General features: G+C 39.2%; 1 protein-coding gene across 1 annotated transcript; it reads right to left on the bottom strand.

The window, feature by feature from the left end:
- Positions 1-5,473: 5,473 nt before the first annotated feature.
- zbtb34 (zinc finger and BTB domain containing 34) lies at positions 5,474-17,861 on the bottom strand. Its single transcript, XM_072388351.1, has 2 exons — positions 17,660-17,861; positions 5,474-11,826 (listed from the first exon to the last, which is right to left on the bottom strand). The coding sequence occupies exons 1-2, from the start codon at positions 17,675-17,677 to the stop codon at positions 10,264-10,266; spliced, it is 1,581 nt and encodes a 526-aa protein (XP_072244452.1). The 5' UTR covers positions 17,678-17,861; the 3' UTR covers positions 5,474-10,263.
- Between the last annotated feature and the right edge of the window lie 4,450 nt (positions 17,862-22,311).

Genomic DNA, 22,311 nt, shown 5'->3' with positions numbered 1-22,311 from the left:
GAACCCTTAAACCTGGACCTTCAAAACTGGCCTGCATTGTTGCTTCACATCTGTAAAAGTTGGTGTCCTTGTGCTCCTAACAGAGGGATTTTTAACTTTCCGGGGCTTTCACAAAGCTGTTTCCCTTCACCACAGGAGAAAAACGTATTCACACCAGGAGAGACCATTCATTTATTCTCACTTGGAGCTTTAATCACAAACATTTCTTCCTTTTACACCACGCAAAACAGTGGCACTCACCACCGTGCCTCGTAAGTTGTAATTTATTGTTAATTATTTAAAGCTTTAGAACACACAATGAGTTAGCTGGAGAAAATCACAGGCTTCGACAGAATCCAGTCATATTTGAAAAAAGATATCCCATTCGTGGAGAGCTACTATAATTTCTACAATTTTGTATCAGAACTTGTGAATCTTTTTCAAAGAGAGTGCACTTTTTTCTATGCTTGACTGCATATATTTGGGTGACTGAAGTTACAACCAACTAAAATATAAAAACCCCTCAACTTTGGTGTTTTGTTTTGGACCCCAGTTATCTGAAAAATTTGAGCTCATTCCTCTCTAAAGAACAGCTTCAGTTGTGGGATGTCTACTCGATTAAATGTACACCAAGAGGTTACCGTTTATAAAACAGTTTGTAAGCATAAAAACGAAGTGACTAGTCACAGAACTAGTAAATCTGAAATAATACTAAATTTACCAAATTTTATTTTCACCAATGATGCTATTTAGCACAAGTAAATAAGTCCAGACTTCCCCATAACCCCATAACCCAAGAAGGTGCTGTTTTGGCAGATTTTATGAGAAAGCGCCTTTATGTAGCAAAGACATCTGCACAGAAAACTAATAATGCTGCTTTTAAACATTCATTAAAATACATTCTATGGCAACTCTAACCATTCAGGTTAATCAAATAATTATCAGATTTTCCTCACTGATTTTATTTCTCCTATGTGATCCTTACATCTGTTGGCCATAACTCATTAAAAGACTGCCAAGATACTGTGGTACAAGAGCTATCCTATCATTTCAGTGTCTTTCTCTGAAATCAAAGCATGTCTGACATCTGTGTAATGAGGCATTCCAATGAGCTGACCCAGCTCTGCCGGAGCAGAATCTATCATTCTCATAGTCTAACGGCAGGTGAACAAAAAAGCAACCCTGTACACTATTAAACACAAAACACTGCGAGGCAGCAAACGTCTGCACAATTAAAAGTAAACAACATTTTTTTCCGAGCCATTTATTTAAACTTCTCCTCATTTCTGCGGTGAAATGATTGTGATGCATATGGAAGTAATTAGAGATGCTTGAAAATAGAAGTGTGCAATAATGTGGCAAGGCTTCTCTTTGGGAGAATAGTCATTTCATTGTTTATTACTTACATAGTGGAAATACTAAACTTGTGCTTTTTCCATTTTCCAATAGCATGTGAACAGATTTCCAACTGTGGATATGTGCAGGTATTAGCTTACAGGAAATATCTCAGGGATTGATATATTGATATGAAGAATACATAATGAAAGTATATATATATATGTGTGTGTGTGTGTGTGTGTGTTGTAAAGTAAAGCCTCTGCAATTCCAACAAAAACATGTTAGTAAGATATTGTATCCTTATTATTAAAATTATTAAAATCTCTTATAGTTAATATGTTGCATAGTTTTACCTAAATATGGCACATTTGACATTTTCCTTGATGTGCTGCTCATGATAACCACATTCTGTTCAGTAAAAAAATTCATGCCAGAGCTATCCTGATCAATAATCGCATACAGTTGAAGGACACATAAACAAAATTTAAAAAAAACAGCCTGCTCTGTTACCTGGAGTTTGGAAAAGAATTCTAATGATGAAAAATATTTTCCAGGCAATGTTGTGCAATAATTCTCACTGGCAACCAAAAGTAATAACACACCAGCATCATGTGTTTATCAGTAGGCTGAAGATCAAAAGTCAAAATATTTACAACACATGTAAAATGTTTGATTTACAATCACAATAAGTAAAAGATGTCAGGATCGGTGGAGAGGTAGGACCCAGATGCAGTTCTTTAAGTTCAAAAAAGGTTTATTCCCAAAAACAAAACAGGGAGCTAGGCAAAAACAGAAAGCGCGGCTGAGCCGGATTATCAAAATACTTAGTGTTAGAGAAACAAGAAGACTATGGATAAATAACAAAAGAACTATGGTTAACAAGACTATGAAATTACTGTGGCTATGGTGGCAAAAACCTGACTTGGTAATCGTGGCTGTGGCATGAAAGGTTAGTGAGGATTCTGCAATGAGTGAAAGGAAACCAGGAGACTAAATGCTGTGGAGGGAGTGATGAGTGATGACGTGCAGCTGATGACAATGAAACAGGTGACATGAGAGAGACTAACGTGAGGGGAGAAACATGGCTAGAACATAAGCTGAAAACATGAAGATCAAAACATAAACTGTGACATAAAAAACCTAAACTGTGACAAAAGAGAACAGCTGAGATAAATGACAGAAGCGATATTCTCGGTCAATCCTGCTATAACGAATATTAATTGTTAAGGCTGTGAACTGTTGACACTGTGTATGCACATCTATAAAGAAGAAAAAAAGAAACTGTGACCTAAACTCTCAAAAAAGAAAAAAAAGGAGAGAGAAATTAAAGAATTAAAAAAGACGCCAAGCGCCCATGAGCCTGTGAGTCAAAATTACCGGAGCATGGATCAACCTCAATACAACAGCCAGCCTGCCTTTTAATAAAGGAAAATATGAACAAGGAGAAATACTTATATTGGGAAAAGGAAGGTTTCTCAGAATCAAATGTTCCCCTCTTTTATGGAATAGTTATAATGGCTTACCAATTAAGCCACTTATACTAACTCACAAGATTGAAATGGTTTAATTATATATTTCAGTTTATTTATATAGAGCCAAAGTATGTCTAGGAGGAAATCTTTCAGCTGAGCCTCAGCAAATGCCCTCAGACTTGTCATTTTTGCTTTGTTTGTACTATTTGTCATGTAAAGGTTACAGACACTAAGCAAGTCAGTGTTTTATAAATGATTGAGTTTTGAATAAGCTTTCAGGTTACCTACAATCCCCCCCAATCACCTCTATCCATCAAGATAAAATGCCTTTTGGTTAATCCATGCAAACTACAAGTTTGTGTAAGATGGACATACAGTTACTCCTTCTTCTTTGCAGACATGTCTGCAGTTGTGATCGAAGCTATTAAACTTTTCACGGAACAAATTTGATTTGCCATAGCAAGAGAAGCACAGGTGTTACTCATGACAATAACCAGTGTAATCAATTATGGCTCAGTCCAAGAAGCCCAAACTGTGGTTTGGAACGCACAAAAGGCTCCTACACAATAAATACACCTGTGCCTGCGTACTGTTGGCCAAAATAAAGTCTAAAGCAGAGCATGTAAATAAACCGGCTAATTTAATCATATTAAGACTCTTACACTGTGTTTTCTTTCCCAGTGTGATACTTAAATAAGTGACATGGTCAAGATAAATAACACACAATAATGGCAATTTTAGGCACACAATTAATCAATAACAGCTTCCAAGTGTTCATAAACTATTAAACAGCAAGCAGTTTAACAACATTGGCTGAGATGCCAAAGGTAGAGGTGCTGGGGGTTCTGCAGTCGGGACCTGAGTCAAAGCGGTTAAATACGTCAGGAAACGACAAGCTGAATTAAATCAACAGAGCGTCGACAATATGCAGCTGCTTCCACTTTTTATGTGATAGATTTTACTGGCTTTAGTTTTCATGTTTTCCATTCTATATCAGAGATTGGGCACAAGCGAAGCAGCTAAGAGGTTAACTGTCTTCAGCGGTCACAGGTATTTCTTTTTGACTCTTTCCATCGGCTTCAATATCCCCCCTGGAATGAGCGAACTTGTTGACCAAAGGACTGAATTTTCATTTTGTGTAGGTGGAAAAACTCATCTGTTTTCTTCTTCTTTTCTTTTCTACTTACAATAGCCCTTCTTCCCATTTGCTGACGACCTTCCTTTCCATACAGCACTTTTCAAATGTCTCCCCTTTGTCAGTTGATGGACCACAGTACCAAACAACTCAGCATAAAACCTCTTGTTACGGCAGCATACAATTAAAACTAGAATGTGTCAGCTATAGACCACAAAATGGCTCACTTTGACCTGTGAGATGTATTTTGCAGCTCCAGGACTCTCACTGCATTGTTTCATGGTGTGGACAGAGCCAACCTAACGTCCAGTGAATGTTTCTACGGGGTTGAAGAACCAATGATCGCTGCAGAACTATCATACCAACACAAAAGATCATCCGAAAAGCACACATTAACAACAGAGTGAAACAGCCATCCAAGTTGCTCTTGTCCAACTAACTCTGTTACAGTCACAATGCATCACACTCACAGAATGCAGTTAAAGATGCCTTGTGGAGCACAACTACCTCAGGATTCCTGGCCTTGTACTTTGTGGTTCTTTTTATTCTCTTATTCCACTGAACAGAGCTATTTAGACTGTTATTTCAGGGTCAGATATCTTTGCAGTCCTATAATACTGTCATTTAAATAATTCATCCAGTTTATTTGAGTCCCCAGCAATGAGTGATGCATGTTTCACATCACATGTTGCCAAGCACTTTTTATTTACTGAAATTAGCTTACATTCTGGAGGAAGAGTAGAAGACACTGAAATCGTCTTAACATATATGCTTAGAGTGATTTAAAAGAAATGTAGCTCTTTCTTGGCTTTACTTTTGAAAATCCATTTAGTGACACCAAGGGAGGTTGCTGCAAATGGGCCACTCGGTTTTAAATGTTTTTCCCTTTGGATGCATTTTTTAACACAGTGGGGACAGGAGGGGTAACACTGCTGAAAATTATGTCAAGAATTTGACTGGAGATCCTGCAGGACTGGTGATAAATTCATTTTATCACCAGTCACCTGAGACTAATGTGGTTTATTGTTTTATATGTTGCTACTTGGCTTCAATGGCTTCTGTGAGCAGCCTGTTTTCCACACGCAACACTTACTGGAGGAAAAATCATCTGACGAAAATTCATGGTTTTCACACCTGTGGCCTTACATTCGTTGTTTATGGCAGTCACAATTAAATAGAGAAATTAAAGTGCCGTGTAACAAGTAACAGCGAGTTTTCATTTCCAATATGCTTCTCATTTCAATTGTGCAGGAAAATGTGGCACAGAGAATCAGCAAACCTTTCAGGAGCATTTCTTATTCTCTAGCTCCCTCTGGAGGATTGAAGAGTACATAAATCACTCATTATTCCAGGTGGTATCTGTGCTCACAGTGATGTGAATTCCATGCATGGCAGCAGTACGTTTCGACGACTGATTTTCAACTAAGTGGGTAAATAGATCAGTAAACTCTTCATCTTTCCCTTTTCACACCAAAAGCTTTTATCTGATAGAGTTTTCATACGTAAATACATTCAGTCCACTTGTGAGAAACAAAAAAGACAAATCGGAGCCAAATCAGCGCCTTTATTTTACAAACGCATAATTCTATGGACATTTTTTATATCATAAAAAGGCCATTTACAAGCTTAAGAACCAAAATGAAGCAGCACAGAATGATTATGAGTAAAATATATAATTTGAATAAATATATTTATTTCATGCTATAAAATAAATTCATAAATGGCAATAGATACATCAGCTCTAGCTAGCTTCATTTACTTCATAGTTGTACAAAACAGTAGAGTTCTGAGGTTCACAGTTGGGTTGTGAGGTTGTGTGTAGAGTGGACAAAACAGGAGCTGGGACATTTCTGCTGTCATGGTTCAGTTCATGGTCTCCAGTGGGCCTCAAGTTTCAGCTCTGTGGAAAATAAGGGCTCATTGAGACCTCGAGGCAGAATGTTTAGGAACCACTGACTGAAGACTTGTTTCCCCCAGCTGAAGAGAAGTGCACAATTATACTACGGACACAATACGGATGTCCAATTATACCACTTTTTACCATTAAATACCCTGAGTTCTATGTTTTTTGTTTTTTTTTGCCTTGTCACCAAATACATACGAGCCAGAGACGATGTAGTGCAGTGTTTAGGGAATTAAGAAAAGGAGAAGGAACAACAGCTAGGACTGCAAACTTCCCCTCTGATCCTGAACAACTACAACTACTGTCTCGGTGCCTGGAGATCCAGGGGAGATCACTGAACCTCAACATGCCAACAGGTAGCCCGCTCCCAAACAGTGGCGATACAGCCCTAAAATCCCTTTGATCATTTGACAAAGCTGGAGGTGCAACCCTGAACAGTCACAGTTTGAGGACCTAATCACACGTTCGGCTTCGGTCCTGTTGCAGTGTGCCGACAGCCACCGGAGTTTTGATGATTATTTAGAACGTCTCCAAGCAACACCACTTTATCACTTGTATATTCTTCTGAAGAGAAAGTCAACCTGTCAAAAGTTTCAGAAAATATATAAAAAAATAAAATAAAATAAAAAAAAAAACAACAAATCAATAGCAAACTGTCCTGGTCCTACTTCCGCAGCTCCCTGACATTTTGTTGGTTTGATACATCAGGCCAAGTATTTCAATCGCCTTGACGATCCCAATACACCACTTTCACTTTCAAAAATGTTATTGCTTTTCTTTCAATAATACACAGTGGACGAGAAACTGACAGAAAAGCTATGGAAGACTAGCGATTTTTTTTTCTAAGCCTGTATCAGTGTTCGTAAACTACCTGAAGTGAGTTTATTATAAAAGGACGAGCTGCAATTTCAAAAAGTAGTCTGACAGCCCTCCTTGTAAACACTTCCTTTTGATTACTTGTGGCCCAAGATGCATGTCCTGAACAAAAAGTGGACAGAGCTGATTTGAGTGGGTGTCAAGTTCAGTTGGTTCTGAAATGGTGTATTTTAACAGAAGTAACCTAAAGTTACTTAAAAAAATAAACAAAAAAAGCCTTTAAACAATTCTGCCTCCATTCATTAAATATGAAAAGAGAAAAAGTCTAAAAAGCACCACTTAAGAGAAAAATGTCCCTGCCTACCATAATAACAGAGGGACTTCTAACTGAGTTCCTAATAGGTATATAAGGAGGACTTTCCAGATGGAACTGGTATGTAGTTTTAACCAAAAAAAAAAAAAAAAAAACACAAGAGAACAATCAATGATACAAATACAATCTTGAGGTAAAAAAAATAAATCAATTGGCAATTTTATGCAAATTTGTGGTTGACCAACATTGCAATTTGGCTACAGTAAATGAGTAAGCTTTTTTTTTTTTTTTTCCTGTAGATTATCTGCTAAATATCCAGGCAGAGGTTTCCCATCACGTGCTCTGAGAGAGGAGAAAGGACTACAGTACATTGCTCACGTTGTCCCGGACTACAGTCTCTGAACACGGGACACCATCTTGCAGGCAACAAGTCTGCCTTGTTTGATTGTGATCCACAGCTACAAAATCAGTCACACATTAAAATCAGCAGCCCACCCCATGCCAAAAAAGACTGAGTGGAACTCAGGATTTGAGCCGAACGTACAGCAAAGGATGAAAGAAATCAATTTAGTCTCATTTCAATTTCACTCTTCTAGAAACTCTTTCTCGGCATCACTTTACAATGACTGATGTGGCCATATTATTCTATAATGTCTCTGTGTAATCATTTAAAATGAAAAGAGGCACCGGAATCCAAGTGCCAGAATCTAAACTATAAAGCTTGTGGCAAGGCACTAAGTTTAAGATGCCACTCTGTGCGAAGAATTCGCTCTTTTGTTTCCGTTGAGCGGAACCTATTGCACAACTTTTCTATAACCAGCTGCTGTATGGCTTAATATATATTAATTATGCTTTAGCTATTCAATGTCTTCTAAGCAATTTTTAAAAAAAATTTACACAACTGATTGTTTTTAGCTGGGAAACAAGCGTTACTTGAAAAATAACCAATGAAATTGTCCTAAATCAAATTAAGAAGCTATGCTTCTTAGTGAGCATTCAATTACACGAAATAGTCAAAACTGACAAGTTAGTCTTTGGTGTGATGTCTTGGCACAAAATGATAGTAGCAGTTTTTGCCCATTACTCACAAAACAATTATGATAACCTTCCCAAAAAGCAGGCATCTGTCTAAATGAAGGTAAGGAACCATTATTGTGAAGCTCAAATTAGTCAGCAACTGATTTTTGGTGAGGTCGGATCAGCCGACCGAATCTGCAAGTGTCACCTTCTGACGGAAAGAAACTCGACCTGGTAAACATTTCTCAGCAAAGTATTGTACAGGTGGACAGACTGTTGATGATGATAACAAAAAGAGTTTGTGATCGATTCGTACACAAAGATAAAGAAAAGCTAGCTACACTGATTTCTGCAAAATTCCCCCAATTTTGGTTTGCCCTCTTAACTGTTAATAAGTAAGGTACTGACCGCACATTCAGAGTAATAAAGTCATAAAAAAATTATTCTTTTGATGAAATGTTAAACAAAAACAACAAGACAAAATTTCTCCCACCAAAAAACATACCAAGTAGAAAATTATGCGACGCTCCTTTGACACAAATCAAGCATGGGCCAGAAAGGAGAAAATTAAAGGATATAGCAGGTAAAAAAAAGGCATTTAACAGCTGGATGGCAAATAAGAAAAGCAGAATAGCACAGAGAGAACCACCCAGCGGAGCTTTAAATTTGCAAACCAATAATCTTTTAATTCTAAGTGCCTTTTAACAGTGAAAACGTATTTTTAAATCCCCATGAAAATAACCCCAGGTATCTGTTTTATAAAGAACACGCCATACCTGATCTCCAGCTCAGAGTACAGACAAAATGCACTGCTGCCACATGCATGACGTGGAGCCTGTGGTACTGCAGAGTGTCAAAGATTTCTCAGAGTCAGGTTCACTGCTGCATCAAGACTGAGACGTAGAGATTTGGCACCCAGCCCAGACATAAACTCTGCAAAGTGCATCAAGATTTTGAATCTCCAAACGCCTTTTTAAACAATTATCTTCTACTCTTAATTCAGGTATGCCACATCTATGACAACGCATTAAGATAGGACTGACAAATGAGGAGACCGTGTTCCAAAGCTGGACCAAAACAGGAAATAGGAACAAACAACACTTTGCAGTTGATGGAATAAAAACCATGTCCAAATGGCTGAGATTCCTTTGTACTTTCCGTTTGCATATTGATCAGACTGTTCTTTATGTGCTAAGATGACGGAGCGTATTCCTTTCTGTCAAACACAGAATGTTACATTGGAAGCCTACCTCAAGATAAAGCGAGTATAAATCTGCCATTGGAGTATAGAGGAATACAAATGACTTCTCTGTATGGACGTAATTCACCCGTTATATGGATGGCAGCATCTTCAACCAACCTTGGCCGACTCAGTGAGACTTCCAGTAGTGATGTGCGATAAAAACCTAAGTGTTCTGTATAACAAATATTACAAGACAGCAAAATTGGATGTTGAAAATATAAGAGGGCCGTTCTCTTAGTCTGTTCTCAACATTTGCCCAAAAGCGCACAATTAAGCAAGCAAATTTAATGCACTCCTAACATAGCACCTTCTTGATCATCATTTTAACCTGGCTGACATTTGACAAGGACTTTGTCCCTAATCCATACAATCAGCAAGGAATATTTCCCCAAAGTATCAAGGCTTTGTGTATTCTATACAGGGTTTGGCAATAAAATAAACTGTACAAAAAAATAAAATAAAATAAAAGTGGATTTCAAACGGTGAACACATCTGTGCCTGGTAGGTTCTTGGCTATGAGGTAGAACCTGGTGAGTTTCATTTAAGTTAAAATACTGACTGTTATGAGTATGTAGTTGCATTATGAGGTATTGAACGGATATGTCACACGAAGCTTTGCACTGACAGAAAAATCATTCCTTGTGAGTAAGTGACCTCCAGTGGCCACATGTGCAAAAACAGGTCAGGTAAAAAGGTGATATGACAAGCATCTTACCAGAGCTTTCACATTATCAATTATTGCAACATGCCTATATAACTCTGTAAATATGGTTTAAAAAACATGGAAAGATAAAAAGAGAAATCAATTGGAGGTCTTGATTATTGGGACCACCTCAAAAATAGCAAGTTGTTACTCCCTTTGCTTGAAATAATTTCTAAAAAGCACCCATTTTCTCTCTGCATTTAGCTTCTAACTCTCATAAAATTGACAGAAACCTTAGACACAAGAGTTGTCCATAGCAGAGGCAGCTGATTCAAATAGAAGTGAGTCATTTAAATTGAGTTAAAATAAACATTTCTTAAAGCTTCCTTAACCTGAAGCAGGACCTAAAAATCACATCTCGATGCTTGAGCCTCCTCTGGACTGCATTTTGAACTCTCCTCCATATCATTGGCCGGTGCCTCCTCTGCATATTGTGCCTCAAAGGCCATCCCCTCTGAAGTATCCTCCTGGTCCTTCTGACCTGAGCTTCCCTCCGTCCTCTCTGGGGAGTCCACATGATTGTTAACCTCTGATGCTCCCATGTGCTTCTTTCTCAGGTGTTGGTTAAGGGTGCCCTGAAATGGGAAACATTTACCACATATCTGACAGTGGAAGGGCTTGTTGTCCGTGTGGCCACGGATGTGGTACTCCAGCTGGTCTTTCCTTGTGTACTTCTTGCCACAGAATTTACAAACAAATGGGGTAATTCCCATATGCAGACGCATGTGGCGATCAAGACTCCCTTTCTGATTGAAGGTCTTTCCACAGTAGATGCATATGAGTCTCTCATTGTAGGGGTACCACTGACTCCGCAGACTACGCTCACGCACGTCATTCTCCAACCCAGTGGCTCCCACAGCTGATTCGCCATCATCGGGGCCTGGTTTCATGTGACTTAACACGTCTGCTGGGATGGCCAGTGGCCGCTTTGCTCTGGCTCGACCACCTCTGAAACCACTGAGCAAGGAACGAGAAGGACTGGAGTTGCTAAGGTTGACAAAGCACGGGGAGGACAGTCCTGAGAAAGAATAGGTAGCAGACTGGATGACAGGACCATAAGAACCCACGCTAACAGCCAAAACCTGTTCTCCATCCACTAACTCTGTGTGGTAGCCATCATCACCAGCTGAGGAACTATCTGAGTAAGTTGGCCTATCTGTCTTTTCTATCTTAACATGCACATCTGTCACTTGCCCATCTTTGCCTATCAGTTCAATTTGCTCGGTTTCACCCTCTATAGGTGCATCATGCTCTGACACACTATCATTACTGCAACGGTCCGACTGGCCCTCCTCTTGCTGCTGTCGTGCCCGGCCCTGGCCTTTTCCTGCAAGCTCCAACCGCGCTTCATGCCCTGCTTGACTTTGCCGAGAGTAATAAGGGGGGGAGATCTGGGTAGGGTTTATAAAGAGGTTGCTGTCATTCAACCCATTGTGGTTTGACTGTAAGTTGTCCTTCTCAGGGCTGGAAATGCTAACTGGAAGGCTGATCTTGGAATGGATGCTCTCCAGGATTTGGGTGCACTTGTCAATTATTGACTGCATTTGCAGAAAGCTGGCCGCAGTGAGGAAACTTACAATATCTTTGAGCTGCAGGGCCATGTGACCTGTATAGCAGAAAGCTAGAAGCTGCTCGAACACCTCAGGGCTCTTGATGACCGAAATGGAAAGGCCACTCATAGTGCTGAGAGATGAGTGGTCACGGAAGTAGGGTGAACTAGCGGCCAGAACAGCCTTGTGAGCTCGAAACGGCTGGCCCTGAATGTGGACGATGATGTCACACAATTTCCCTTGCAGCCGCAACTCATTGAGTTGGGTCAGAACAGTGTTACTGAACTCCGGCACATCAAACTCGATGTAGCTGCCGTCGTCCATTTCTTGGATATGTTTCTCCAGTTTGTCGACAGCCTGGTGGGAAAAGAAATGCAAAACATGAGGTATGGAGTAAATTTTGTAACACTGTGCATTTGCAACAGACAGCAGCATTTTTGTAGTTCAAAGTAGCAACTTACTGTACATTCAGTTACCAGTAAAACAAATAGTGCAGTTCAGATCCTGCAAGAAATAAGATCGTAGTTCGTTGTCCTACTGAACTACAGTACAGACCACACAGTAGTGTTTAACAAGTTTTCCACTCAGTCCAAAGGCCATAATTGCTGACCCACAACAAAATTAGCAAAAATCAGAATAAGCCACCAAAACTGTTGACTTCTGAGATATTTCTGAGGTAATACACTGAAACAACTGCCACATAAAAGGGACTTTCTGTATTAATTCTGATGAAATAAAGAAATCTTTCAATAAGATGTATACTTTTCTGACTCTACAATTCTGACACATTGGTGGAAATGCACCTCTTGGACTGAGACAGCCTGTAGTCATTCATTCAACTATCAGTTCTGCAGAGTTTCAAAATGTCTTCTCTAAACCCACCAATGCGCTTTTCATAAAGATAACAAAAAATACCAATGTTTTAGAAACTGGGATTTCATCTCGGTTGAGCACATAATCCACATCTTAACAGGATCGCATAATATTGTTGAAACTTAATATTTGTCCAATTTTCATTATTTCCCAAACTATTAAAGTATGCAAAAACTAAAAATTATTACAGTAAAACCCCAATTTCCGTCATTTAATACTGATTAGGAAATGTGCCAACCTCTTGGAACAACTGTCCAGAGGTGACCGCGTAGTATACACAGAGAGTTATACAGGAACTATCCATCGATCTATTATGGTCTAATTTACATCAGAGTAATCCGGGCACTCTTCCAGACGGCATCTGAAGACCCTAAAGCGGTGTTACAGCATGTGCGTTGGTGAGTCCAGTAGACTCGGGTTGCGTTGTTGTTACAAATATGTCATTGTAAAAGGTTTCTGGGACTTTCCTGACCTGATAAGACTTGCTTTTACACTGTTAGACATTTTTGTTTTCAGAGCAAGCAGTTGAACTCATCCTGACCAATGCGGATGACTTGGGTTTTTTTCTCTATATTTTGACCTCAGGCCACTGACATTTAAGCATCAAGTACAATTTCTAAATGCACTTATGCAAAGATTTATCAACTTTTTGTTAAAGTTTCAGTTACATTACGTACAGACAACACATGCAAGAAAATAAATCTATTTTCATTTTGTCAACAATCTGTTTAGTTTGTTTTTCTCTTCTAAAAGAGAAAAAAAGATACGAGGACCAAACTAACAAACTAACAGCATCAAACTAACGAACAGGACCACCAAGAACAATGGCATTCTCAAGTATGATAAAGATCCCAAAGACTAAAGCCAACAAAGATGACTTGATAACATCTGTGGGTGTTAGTGCATGTAAGCATATATGAAGAAAATCAGGCTAAACGTGTACACAATTACATAAGATAGAGGCTGACTAACCCTGAAACAATTTGCATAAGCACAAGAGATCATACTCAGCCCCGTCTTCAGCCCAAGTCGTATTTCACAGCTTACAGATATGCTTCTATAATGGCACTTTTTAAATTTAGCAGACTTTCTACTTTCATTCTGTAGCAAAAGCAGCACAGACGATGTAACATGAGTACTGAAGATAATGGTGTTTTGGCCGAGGTCGTACTACATAAAGAGAATCAAGTGCAAGTACTGAAGCATGAGAGAACAAAATAGATTAGTTGAGCGGATGATAAAATAAAGAATTTAAGATCTTAGTTTCAAGGGTGAAACGGGATGCATTTCACCCTTCATTTCAGTTTCTTTCATTTCACAAAATGATATTCATTTTAAATTCCCTGCTGTTACTGTTGAAAAGGAAAGTGTGGTGAGGCAGAGGAACCTAAGGCAAAACTGACAGAACATGTACCAGACTAAATGTACAGTAACAAAACAGTCATAAGAGTCAGATCATAAATGTATATGGCATGTTCTGCATTTGGCAGAGAAAGAAGAAATTCTGGTTTGGCTTTGAAGATGAGCATTCACCAACTGTTCCTGAGACTCACCAACGACTATCTTCAAGACTGAGGAAACAAGCATCAAGAAGGAAACTGAAAAAGCAGTGGTAATACGCAAAAGCCTCGCCTCAAATTAAAGCATTTTCCAACCTATTAGGTATAAAATGTGAGCTTCAAATAAAAAGGCATTACATGCAAGACCCCGCTACAACAACAGTGGCTTACTACCCTGACACAATGGGATACTAACTGAGCTGGTTTTAAACATATTTACAAAGTTCTTGACTTCTAGCAAAACTAGTTAAAACCTAAGTTCAAGTTTTCCAGACGGGGAAGGATGCTTTCGCGATTGAAAAGCAAAGCACTGGTTTTAAATTAGATGCTGGCTCCGAACCAGCTCTGGTTGTGACCTTGTCAAAAAGGAGCAACATTAGAACAATGCAACCTTAAAATCTAATTCTACTGAATCTAATTTGTACTTTGTAAAAGCAAATACTTCCATCTGAAAAAGCTCTATACGTTTCAGTTCTCCAGCTTAGCCCTCCTCTCCCCCAACTCCATCTGCCCTTATTCCATCTCCTCTGCACCACCTCCTCCCCTCCTGGCCCATGCTGGCTACTCAGCATGATCCTCTGTGCACTGAGTACTGTCAGCACTTTGGGGACGTAAACACTCTCCCCAATTGCCAAAGCTTGCCAAGACACCTGTCCAACAAGCCATGTGTTCTAATCCTGGCATTAGAAAGAGAAAGTTGTAACAAAACCTAAATATTAATAAGGAGGTATGCATTGCTTTCCCTACAGCTATGACCACCCTTGAAATACAACGTATTCACTAAAACATACCAGCAATGGCTGCCAACAGCATGCATACTTGATGGAGCCAAGTGCAAGGGCTGCCAAAGAATGCATGCTCAGTAGTTGAGATGCACATGCTGAGTGAGGGTCACATGCTCGACTCACACGGGAAAGCTAAAAATGTTTAAACTCTGCTCAAAAATTCCATCTGTGGCTCAAGTTCTTCTTATGATAATGAACCTATCTGACACAGCTGCCTCATTAAGCCACGTAAAACACATACAGAGGAGTAAAACGGGACACTTTTCCTGACTAAAATATCAACATAACCCAATGGACAGACGTCACCTAAAGTTTGGATTTAAAAAGTTTATCATTTCAATGGAGGAAAAAAAAACAAAAAAACAAGTCAGCAGGCAAGCACTGTAAGCTTTCTTCAACATCAGCAGCATTCACCTACTTTGAAAAACAGCTTGTGGGCCAGACCTGACGCAGGACAGAAGTGCTTAACAAGCACAGGAAAGGAGAGCAATTTTAAACAGATAGTAGGAAAACTATACAAAGACAGACTGTGAAAACCTTTCCTGCACGTGCCCCAACGATGTTAAGCTTAGTGGGCAAAGCTACATATGCTCATGTAAGTCTTTGGTTGTGTCCTCTTATTTAATTAGCTTGGAGTATATAAGTGGAAAACAAGAAAGGGCTCATCTTTCATTCCAGTCTAATCACATGTTTATCAGATAAACACAAGGTCTTAAAAGGCTTGAATCCATCCTTATTATCTTTATCTTTTTATTTTTAAAACACTGGGCAAATGCCTAACAGAATTATACAGTTTATCATATGATAGTGACATCATGTGATATATTAACTGTACCGAGCTCTACTTTTTAAGCAAGAAAGGCACGAGATTTGGGAATCTTGTGAAGACAATAAACAAAAGGCACCCACAAGTAGAAGGAAAATGTTCTTGTCCTTTTATATCAGAAACATTCACCAAGCATAAAATCACATTAATTCAGATGAGGATAACTATTCAAAATAAATCTTGTTTTCTGCATAATAACCATTAAATTTTCCACATCTTGAGTGAAGTATGTACGAAGCTTTTAATGACGAGCACCAGTTAGCTCATAGATCATCGAACTAGATGACCTTTCAACTTCAGGCCACCCTGCAGTGACAAGACTGGTTGCAATTTGGTCGTGATGGATTTGATGCAATGTCCTTAAAACAAGAAAACCCTGTTGGCATGTACAACATCTATGTCCGAATGTTTTTACTGTATTCCCCTTTTGGGCAAATGTTGCAGATCAGTAGATGGAGCAGGTTGTCCTCTAATGGGGTAGCGGTTCAATAAAGAGCTCCACCAGTTTCCTCGCTGAAGTGTCTTTAGGCAAGATACTGAACTAAAACCTATCGCATTGGGTTATTGTTTTGTGTATACATGATTTAGGAAACAGCGCTTTATCTGAAGAATGGAGAGTGCCCTATTAATGTGTGAATGTGGCGTGTACTGTAGTGGTCATTAAGACTTTTTTTTGCCATTTATTGATTCATGCTATTCATCAATTCTCGAGATGATGCAGTTTTAAGAACTGAGAGTGTAACTAATTACACAAACAATATAACAAAATAACAAACCAAAGAAACTTTTAGAAAGTTACCAAAATATGGGTAATGTCAAAACGACTGCAACAACTGCCCAATGCCAACTACTTTCTAATGATTAATGCAAGTCTTGCAATAGTCCTGTTTTCTAGTATTCTCTGTAAATCTATCTAAACACATGCAATAATGATAATTAGCAAATAATTCAAACAAATACAGGTTGACAAACCTTCCATAAAGAAATGACTGGGAGGACGCAAAAAACCACAACACCAACTTATTAGAATGTGGTAATGGGTTTGGCTCCAATCTGTGCTAGCATGCCTTTTTGTTCAAGTAAGTAGTATAGCATTAAGCACCGTCCCTGGTGACCCAGGTGAACCCAGGTGTTCAGGATATAATATGCCACGTCCCTGCACTTTGTCCGTTCCCGTTCAATTAGTTAACTGGTACAACTTGTTACAAAGTACACTGCTAGTCATAGTCTTCCAGCATAACTCACGCCCAAACGAAAGCAATGCAGGTGCTTCTGACACAGTACATACGTAAAGGCCTGATGCCATCTCGTACGTGTGGGTAAAAACACCGCGTACTTTTCAACAAATTGAAGAGTTAACTTCCTAATTCAGACTTTCGTTTGTTAATTTTAACATGACCATGCATTTGAACGGGGTATATGAGCGTGGACTGCAGTTTCAATACGCGTACATGTCCATACACTGGGCAGCAAATGTGTGGTGTCTTTAACTTTAATGCAAACAATTTTATTATTAGGAATTGATGGGGGTTGGTCAACATAGCGGTGCTAAGAAGATCGGCGCTAGCTTAAACCATCACACCCACCGGCTTTTTGTTGTTGGAATCCAGCATCTTTCACTTCCACGATAACTTAACATTTCGACAAACGCTGATTAATTTGCATCCTCTTGCAGGGCCGGACCACCGGAGTATCAAGCAGCACACAGGCAGTGACTAACTAGCTACACTAGTTAGCCTAGAGTCGAGTTTTATGAGAGAAATGAGTTATTTTAACAAAGAATTTAAGCTTGTGTTTGCTAAAGGTTTAGTTACATATTGTCAGACAGTGAAGATGCTTGACAATGTTGTATGATATAATAGCTCAGTAAGAACGTCGAACGCGGGTGCAAAGTATGTCGGCTGACATATGAAATAGCTACTATGCTAATTAGCTTATGCTATCAGCTAGCCGTAGCTTTGCAGCCATTACGGGCTAAGCAGCGACCAGTGCTAAGTAGTTGCTAATGCTTGCTAGCAGGTACTAGCTAGCGCACTTTCGCAGGTAATTATTTCCCATTACTCACACTGAAAAAGGCTAGACGTGCCGACATTACAGTCTCGTTAAGGTCACCAGTTCCTATCAAATACGAAGTCCACCAAACTCACCGTCTTCCAGATTAGCATTAAAAGTTGTCCATTCCCCTCAGTAGTTCGCTAACACTACAGCCAGGCCTCCCCCCCTCTCCAGTCCAGATGTGTCAGACAGTTACTGCTGCAATTTTTGCATCAACAGGAAGTGTTCTTTAGGCTCTTTGCATTCATTCTGTCAATGTGTTTTGCAGCAGCCCCTCCCTTGCTTATGTCAGTGATGTATGCTCAGATATCATGTTGCTAATATATGACGTGATGGAGCATATACAAGCACAAAATAAAAGTAGCCAATGGTCGGCCTCTTAGAGTTGCTTTATACAGATAACATGGCTATGCTATTGCTTTATATAACTTCACTCATGCAGATAGTTTATTCCACTTTCACTTTGAAACAGTGACAGTACACACCTAATGTAAATAAACTTATTGTGTAGTTACACTTTGGTTACTTCAATTAAATCTGACATTAAATTAGTCCAACTGCGTACCATCCACCTCTCATCTATCTTAACACAAACATACATTTACGTATTTACATAAAGTGATTTATTTCTTTCTCACCTGTTTGACCTACAATCAGATCCTACATAGGTTTATCTACTATGATAACTTGGTGTGGCGCTCATTAAATTATGTATTAATTACCCGCCAAAGTTGCGCCAAAGTCATTCATAAACTCAAACGAAGTTTAGATCATAACAGTTCAACTTGTTATGGTATTCTGCTTTATACTTTCTTTAAGTTTGTTAATTAATCACATGGTTAAATCGTAATGGATCAAGATAAATTGATGCACTTTTTCACTGATCCCACAAAGGGGCGCCAGAGACCAAAGTGATGACACATTAACCTCATTTTATTGGGTTTAAGTTTTGTGGTCTCAGTCGAATTCATTCACCGTGCATATTAACTTCATGTATCATGACTGGCAAAAGAGCATTAACAAGTAATGAAAATATTGGGAGCTCTACATGATTTCATGAGACATAGTGAACAGACTATGAATTTTGATCTGAGCTTCAATTGAAAAATTAAACCTTTGAATCTAGCATAATGTAAAATACTGTCAGTGAAAACATGATTCAGATTTATCTTTGTAAGAGTCGTCAGTGAATCAGTTTTGACAGGTTTGTTTGGCATAATTATCAAATTCTTTTCCGTCGTTTTTTTTGTATTCTGCTTTGTTACTCAAAGCAATTTTTAAATACCTCAATTTCTATTTCCATTTCAAAGTCCATGCCTTTGTTAACTCAATTGAACTTTTATTCAAAGGTTATAATGCTACTGAACTGTATATGCTATGTTTGTTTTAAGTATTAATGGTAAGATGCTTTTTTATGTTGGTGAATAGGACAAGTAAACTTCTGTCCTCTGTCTACTCTCTGGAGGACTTTATCTGTTCTAGCTGTAGTGGAGAGGAATGAATGTACGCTGTGTGTGTTTCTTTTTTTTTTATCTAGTGTGAGTGACAGTTTGGCAGCTCAGGTGAATATCTGACCTAATCTGTGTGCAGGTGGGTGATCAACATAGAGAGAGAAATCGCTCTGTCATTGCACGTGTGTCTTGTTAAACAAGTCACTCTTCTATTCTACACAGTGATTTGCCTCTTTTCTCTTTTCAGGACAGTGATGCACAAGTGAAGGTGCAGCCAAGGTATGGTGATTAGAGATGGTTTTGTTGATCCGAAGAAATGATTGTGGTATTGATAACATTTCAAACAAAGTCATAATCAAAGGGTTTCCTGTTGAAGTTGTAATCTTTTCTGAAATGAGGCTTTGTTAGCTCAGTGTCATTTGGTTGACCAGGAATTATTTGGCGGTAAGCTAATGGGGATGGTTTTGAGTGGTGCAGCGCCAAGGATCGTATAGGGGCTCCAGGTGGTGTGGCCTGGAGCTCTGATGTCCTGCACCTTTTTAATCCCAGATGACATTGCAAAATCCCCAAACCCTATGCCCCTGTATAAGACTGTATAGGAGCAGAGACCAGATGATTTGTTTAAAGAGCTCATATCATGTATCAAACTGGGGGAATAAGGAGCTCCACTGTTTTGTGTTAAGCCTAAGACCGCTGCTTATGCTTAATATAAAAGATGTGTATTATATTCATGTGATACTAGCCAAATGCTAAGTCAATTGATACTTATTGGTATTAATATTGATATGTAAGGTATCGATTGTTCCATCAATTACAATAATCCTAAAATAACCCCATCGTGTGTCAGCTGGCTCTTTTGACTATGTAGTGCTTGGAATTGTATCACAATATAAAACGCTATCAAACAGTTCTGTTACAATCAACAAACACTACTCCAACCACAATTTGTTCATTAATGCTGAGCACAATTTTTAAGCCTAACATGAATAACACATTGTTTCCTACTTGTGCCAAGAGTCCCAGAATACCTTGGCTGTCAGTGCTGTGGGGAACAATGCCCTCCCAGTGCTCCTGTCCAGAAATAGTCTATAGCTCCCTGATGGAGAGCATATTTCTCAATAGCAGGTGTCTGAGTGAGTCAGAGCTTGATCCTCACCATGACTGTAAATGAAAGGGCCAGCTCGTCCAGGTGCGGGAGCACCTCTCTGGCCCTCTCAGGTTTCTCCTTGATGGAGGAGCTTTGTATGGAAGAATGAACAAAAGAAATATATTCAACCATCAGTATCACTGTTAAAACACATATACGTCAACCACCATGGATTATGTAATATCCTGCATAAACTGACAATGACACAAACAGTTCTGTTGTGTATGACTGTCAGGCTTTTTTTTTTTTTTAGCAAAAGTGTTCTTGCTTCACTACACACGAACACTTTACATTTAAATTTGACCTATTCCGTTCACGCTTTGTTCACCATCAAGGCAAACACAGTACAAGCTCCTGAAATCATTATAAATCACATTGAGCTGACATGTCTTTATTTCATTTTGAAAATCAGCTGGATTCCAACCAAAACGATTAAAGACAAAAAACCTCAAATGCTAAAACGAGTTTCACCAGTGAGCACAATAATTACTGGCAATGCAAAGATAATGAGCTCTCAGATGTGTCATATATTTGCCTGAGAAATTAAGCCAATTTGTGAAAATGGTGGCCAGGGGTTGAGGGAATACAGAGTGGCTTGTAAAGATGAGTGATATCTGGCACAGCATGAAGAGAATGAGAGGTGTGCTGCCCGGTGCTTAGCTCAAATGAAAGCTCTGATTAGTGGAGCAAAGATCAAAATGACAGAGCGGTAGAGACTTCAGCTGGGCCTTTGTTATTGATAAGTCTGTCATCTCTGCTGATATTGGAGCAGTAATGGCAGCTGATGATTAGGCCACTCCTGAGCTATTAACTACATTTCTTATCCTTTTACTGGGGCCCAAGAGAGCCTGTTTGAGAGACAAAGGCTTCCTTTATGAGGCTGGCTTCTTAAACGGCATCCACCTGACCTAAAAGGCACAACTGTTACGTCTTTCTGCCAGGCCAAAGAAGCCGGGGACGAGATACATGTCAGAGGTCGCAGTGTGCTGCTGTTTGAAATGAAGGGGTTCTGAGTGAGTAAGCTGCTGAAAGAAGGCTGCAGCAAAATTACAGAAAATTGGCTGTTTTGTCAACATTTCATCAGAAGATTTACAGAAAGCTGACCCCGACCCTTTCTCTCCCCCTCTCTCTCAAAGACTAAGGAGATTGAGTGGGTCGGAATTGACTGACAAACAAATCTCTTCTTTATTTCTTTCTCGCTTTCTCTTTCCCTGTCTAGAAGTGATATTCAATATGATCTCTTTTTAATGATCCTAAGTGGGTGAAATTACATATCCTCAACTATTATTGTTGAGGCTGTTTTAGTCTGATTCCAGGGCACACTAAAGACATAAAAAGTAATTATCAAAATGTTCCAATTCTCCAATGAAAAGAATAGTATGCCATTCATCTGGTGTTATTATACCATGGTGTGCATGAATACAGTGTAGTCATTTTAGTATTTCTGTTTATATAATGATACTCTATGACAAGTGTCAGATGATTATCATGTGTGATGTGGGAATAATAAGGGCAATATATTTAAGCTGGCCATGTAGTGTAAAGTGATTGCCACTCCAGAGAGTACTTTTACAGGAGGATGGATGATATGAAAAGTTTAAGAAGGTCAACTAAAAAAAAGAGACTGAAAATTAGGATTTGATTAAAATATTTCCATAAGAAGCTCTCTGCACGATGTGAAATGTATCAAAACTAGACAATTAGCCGTGTTGTTGGGTTCACTTCACCAGTGCTCACGGTTGCATACAAAGTTGTTTTGGTTGCAGCTTTTTCATCTTCGGCTCCATACTTTGACCTCAGCTCAGTCTGCTCCCTGTCTTTGGTATTCCCCTACAAAGGCCAACAGGAATCCAGGGCTTGTTGATTTAGCCCCCAGTGGCCGGAGGCAAAGCATCTTTCATTAACGTCTAAAACCTCAGGAATGAGATACTGGCCTCACGATAAGATCTGGTAATGCGGTAACATGGAATTATGGAAGAAGAAAATTGCCATTTTGTATATAAGCACCTGTGATCTCCCATGAAAGCCCCCTGTTCCCTGGCTTGGGTCAGTCCCAGGAGAGAGTAGAGGGTCCCGGAACCCAATACTGCAGAGGAGAAATTTTCAGGCTTGAGGGCTGGAGAAAAGGAAGGTGCTTGAGGGTCAA

The sequence above is a fragment of the Leuresthes tenuis genome, unplaced genomic scaffold (assembly GCF_036924035.1).
Source record: "Leuresthes tenuis unplaced genomic scaffold, fLeuTen1.0.hap1 SCAF_6, whole genome shotgun sequence".
NCBI lineage: Eukaryota > Metazoa > Chordata > Actinopteri > Atheriniformes > Atherinopsidae > Leuresthes > Leuresthes tenuis.
This window is presented reverse-complemented; position numbering and strand designations above follow the sequence as displayed.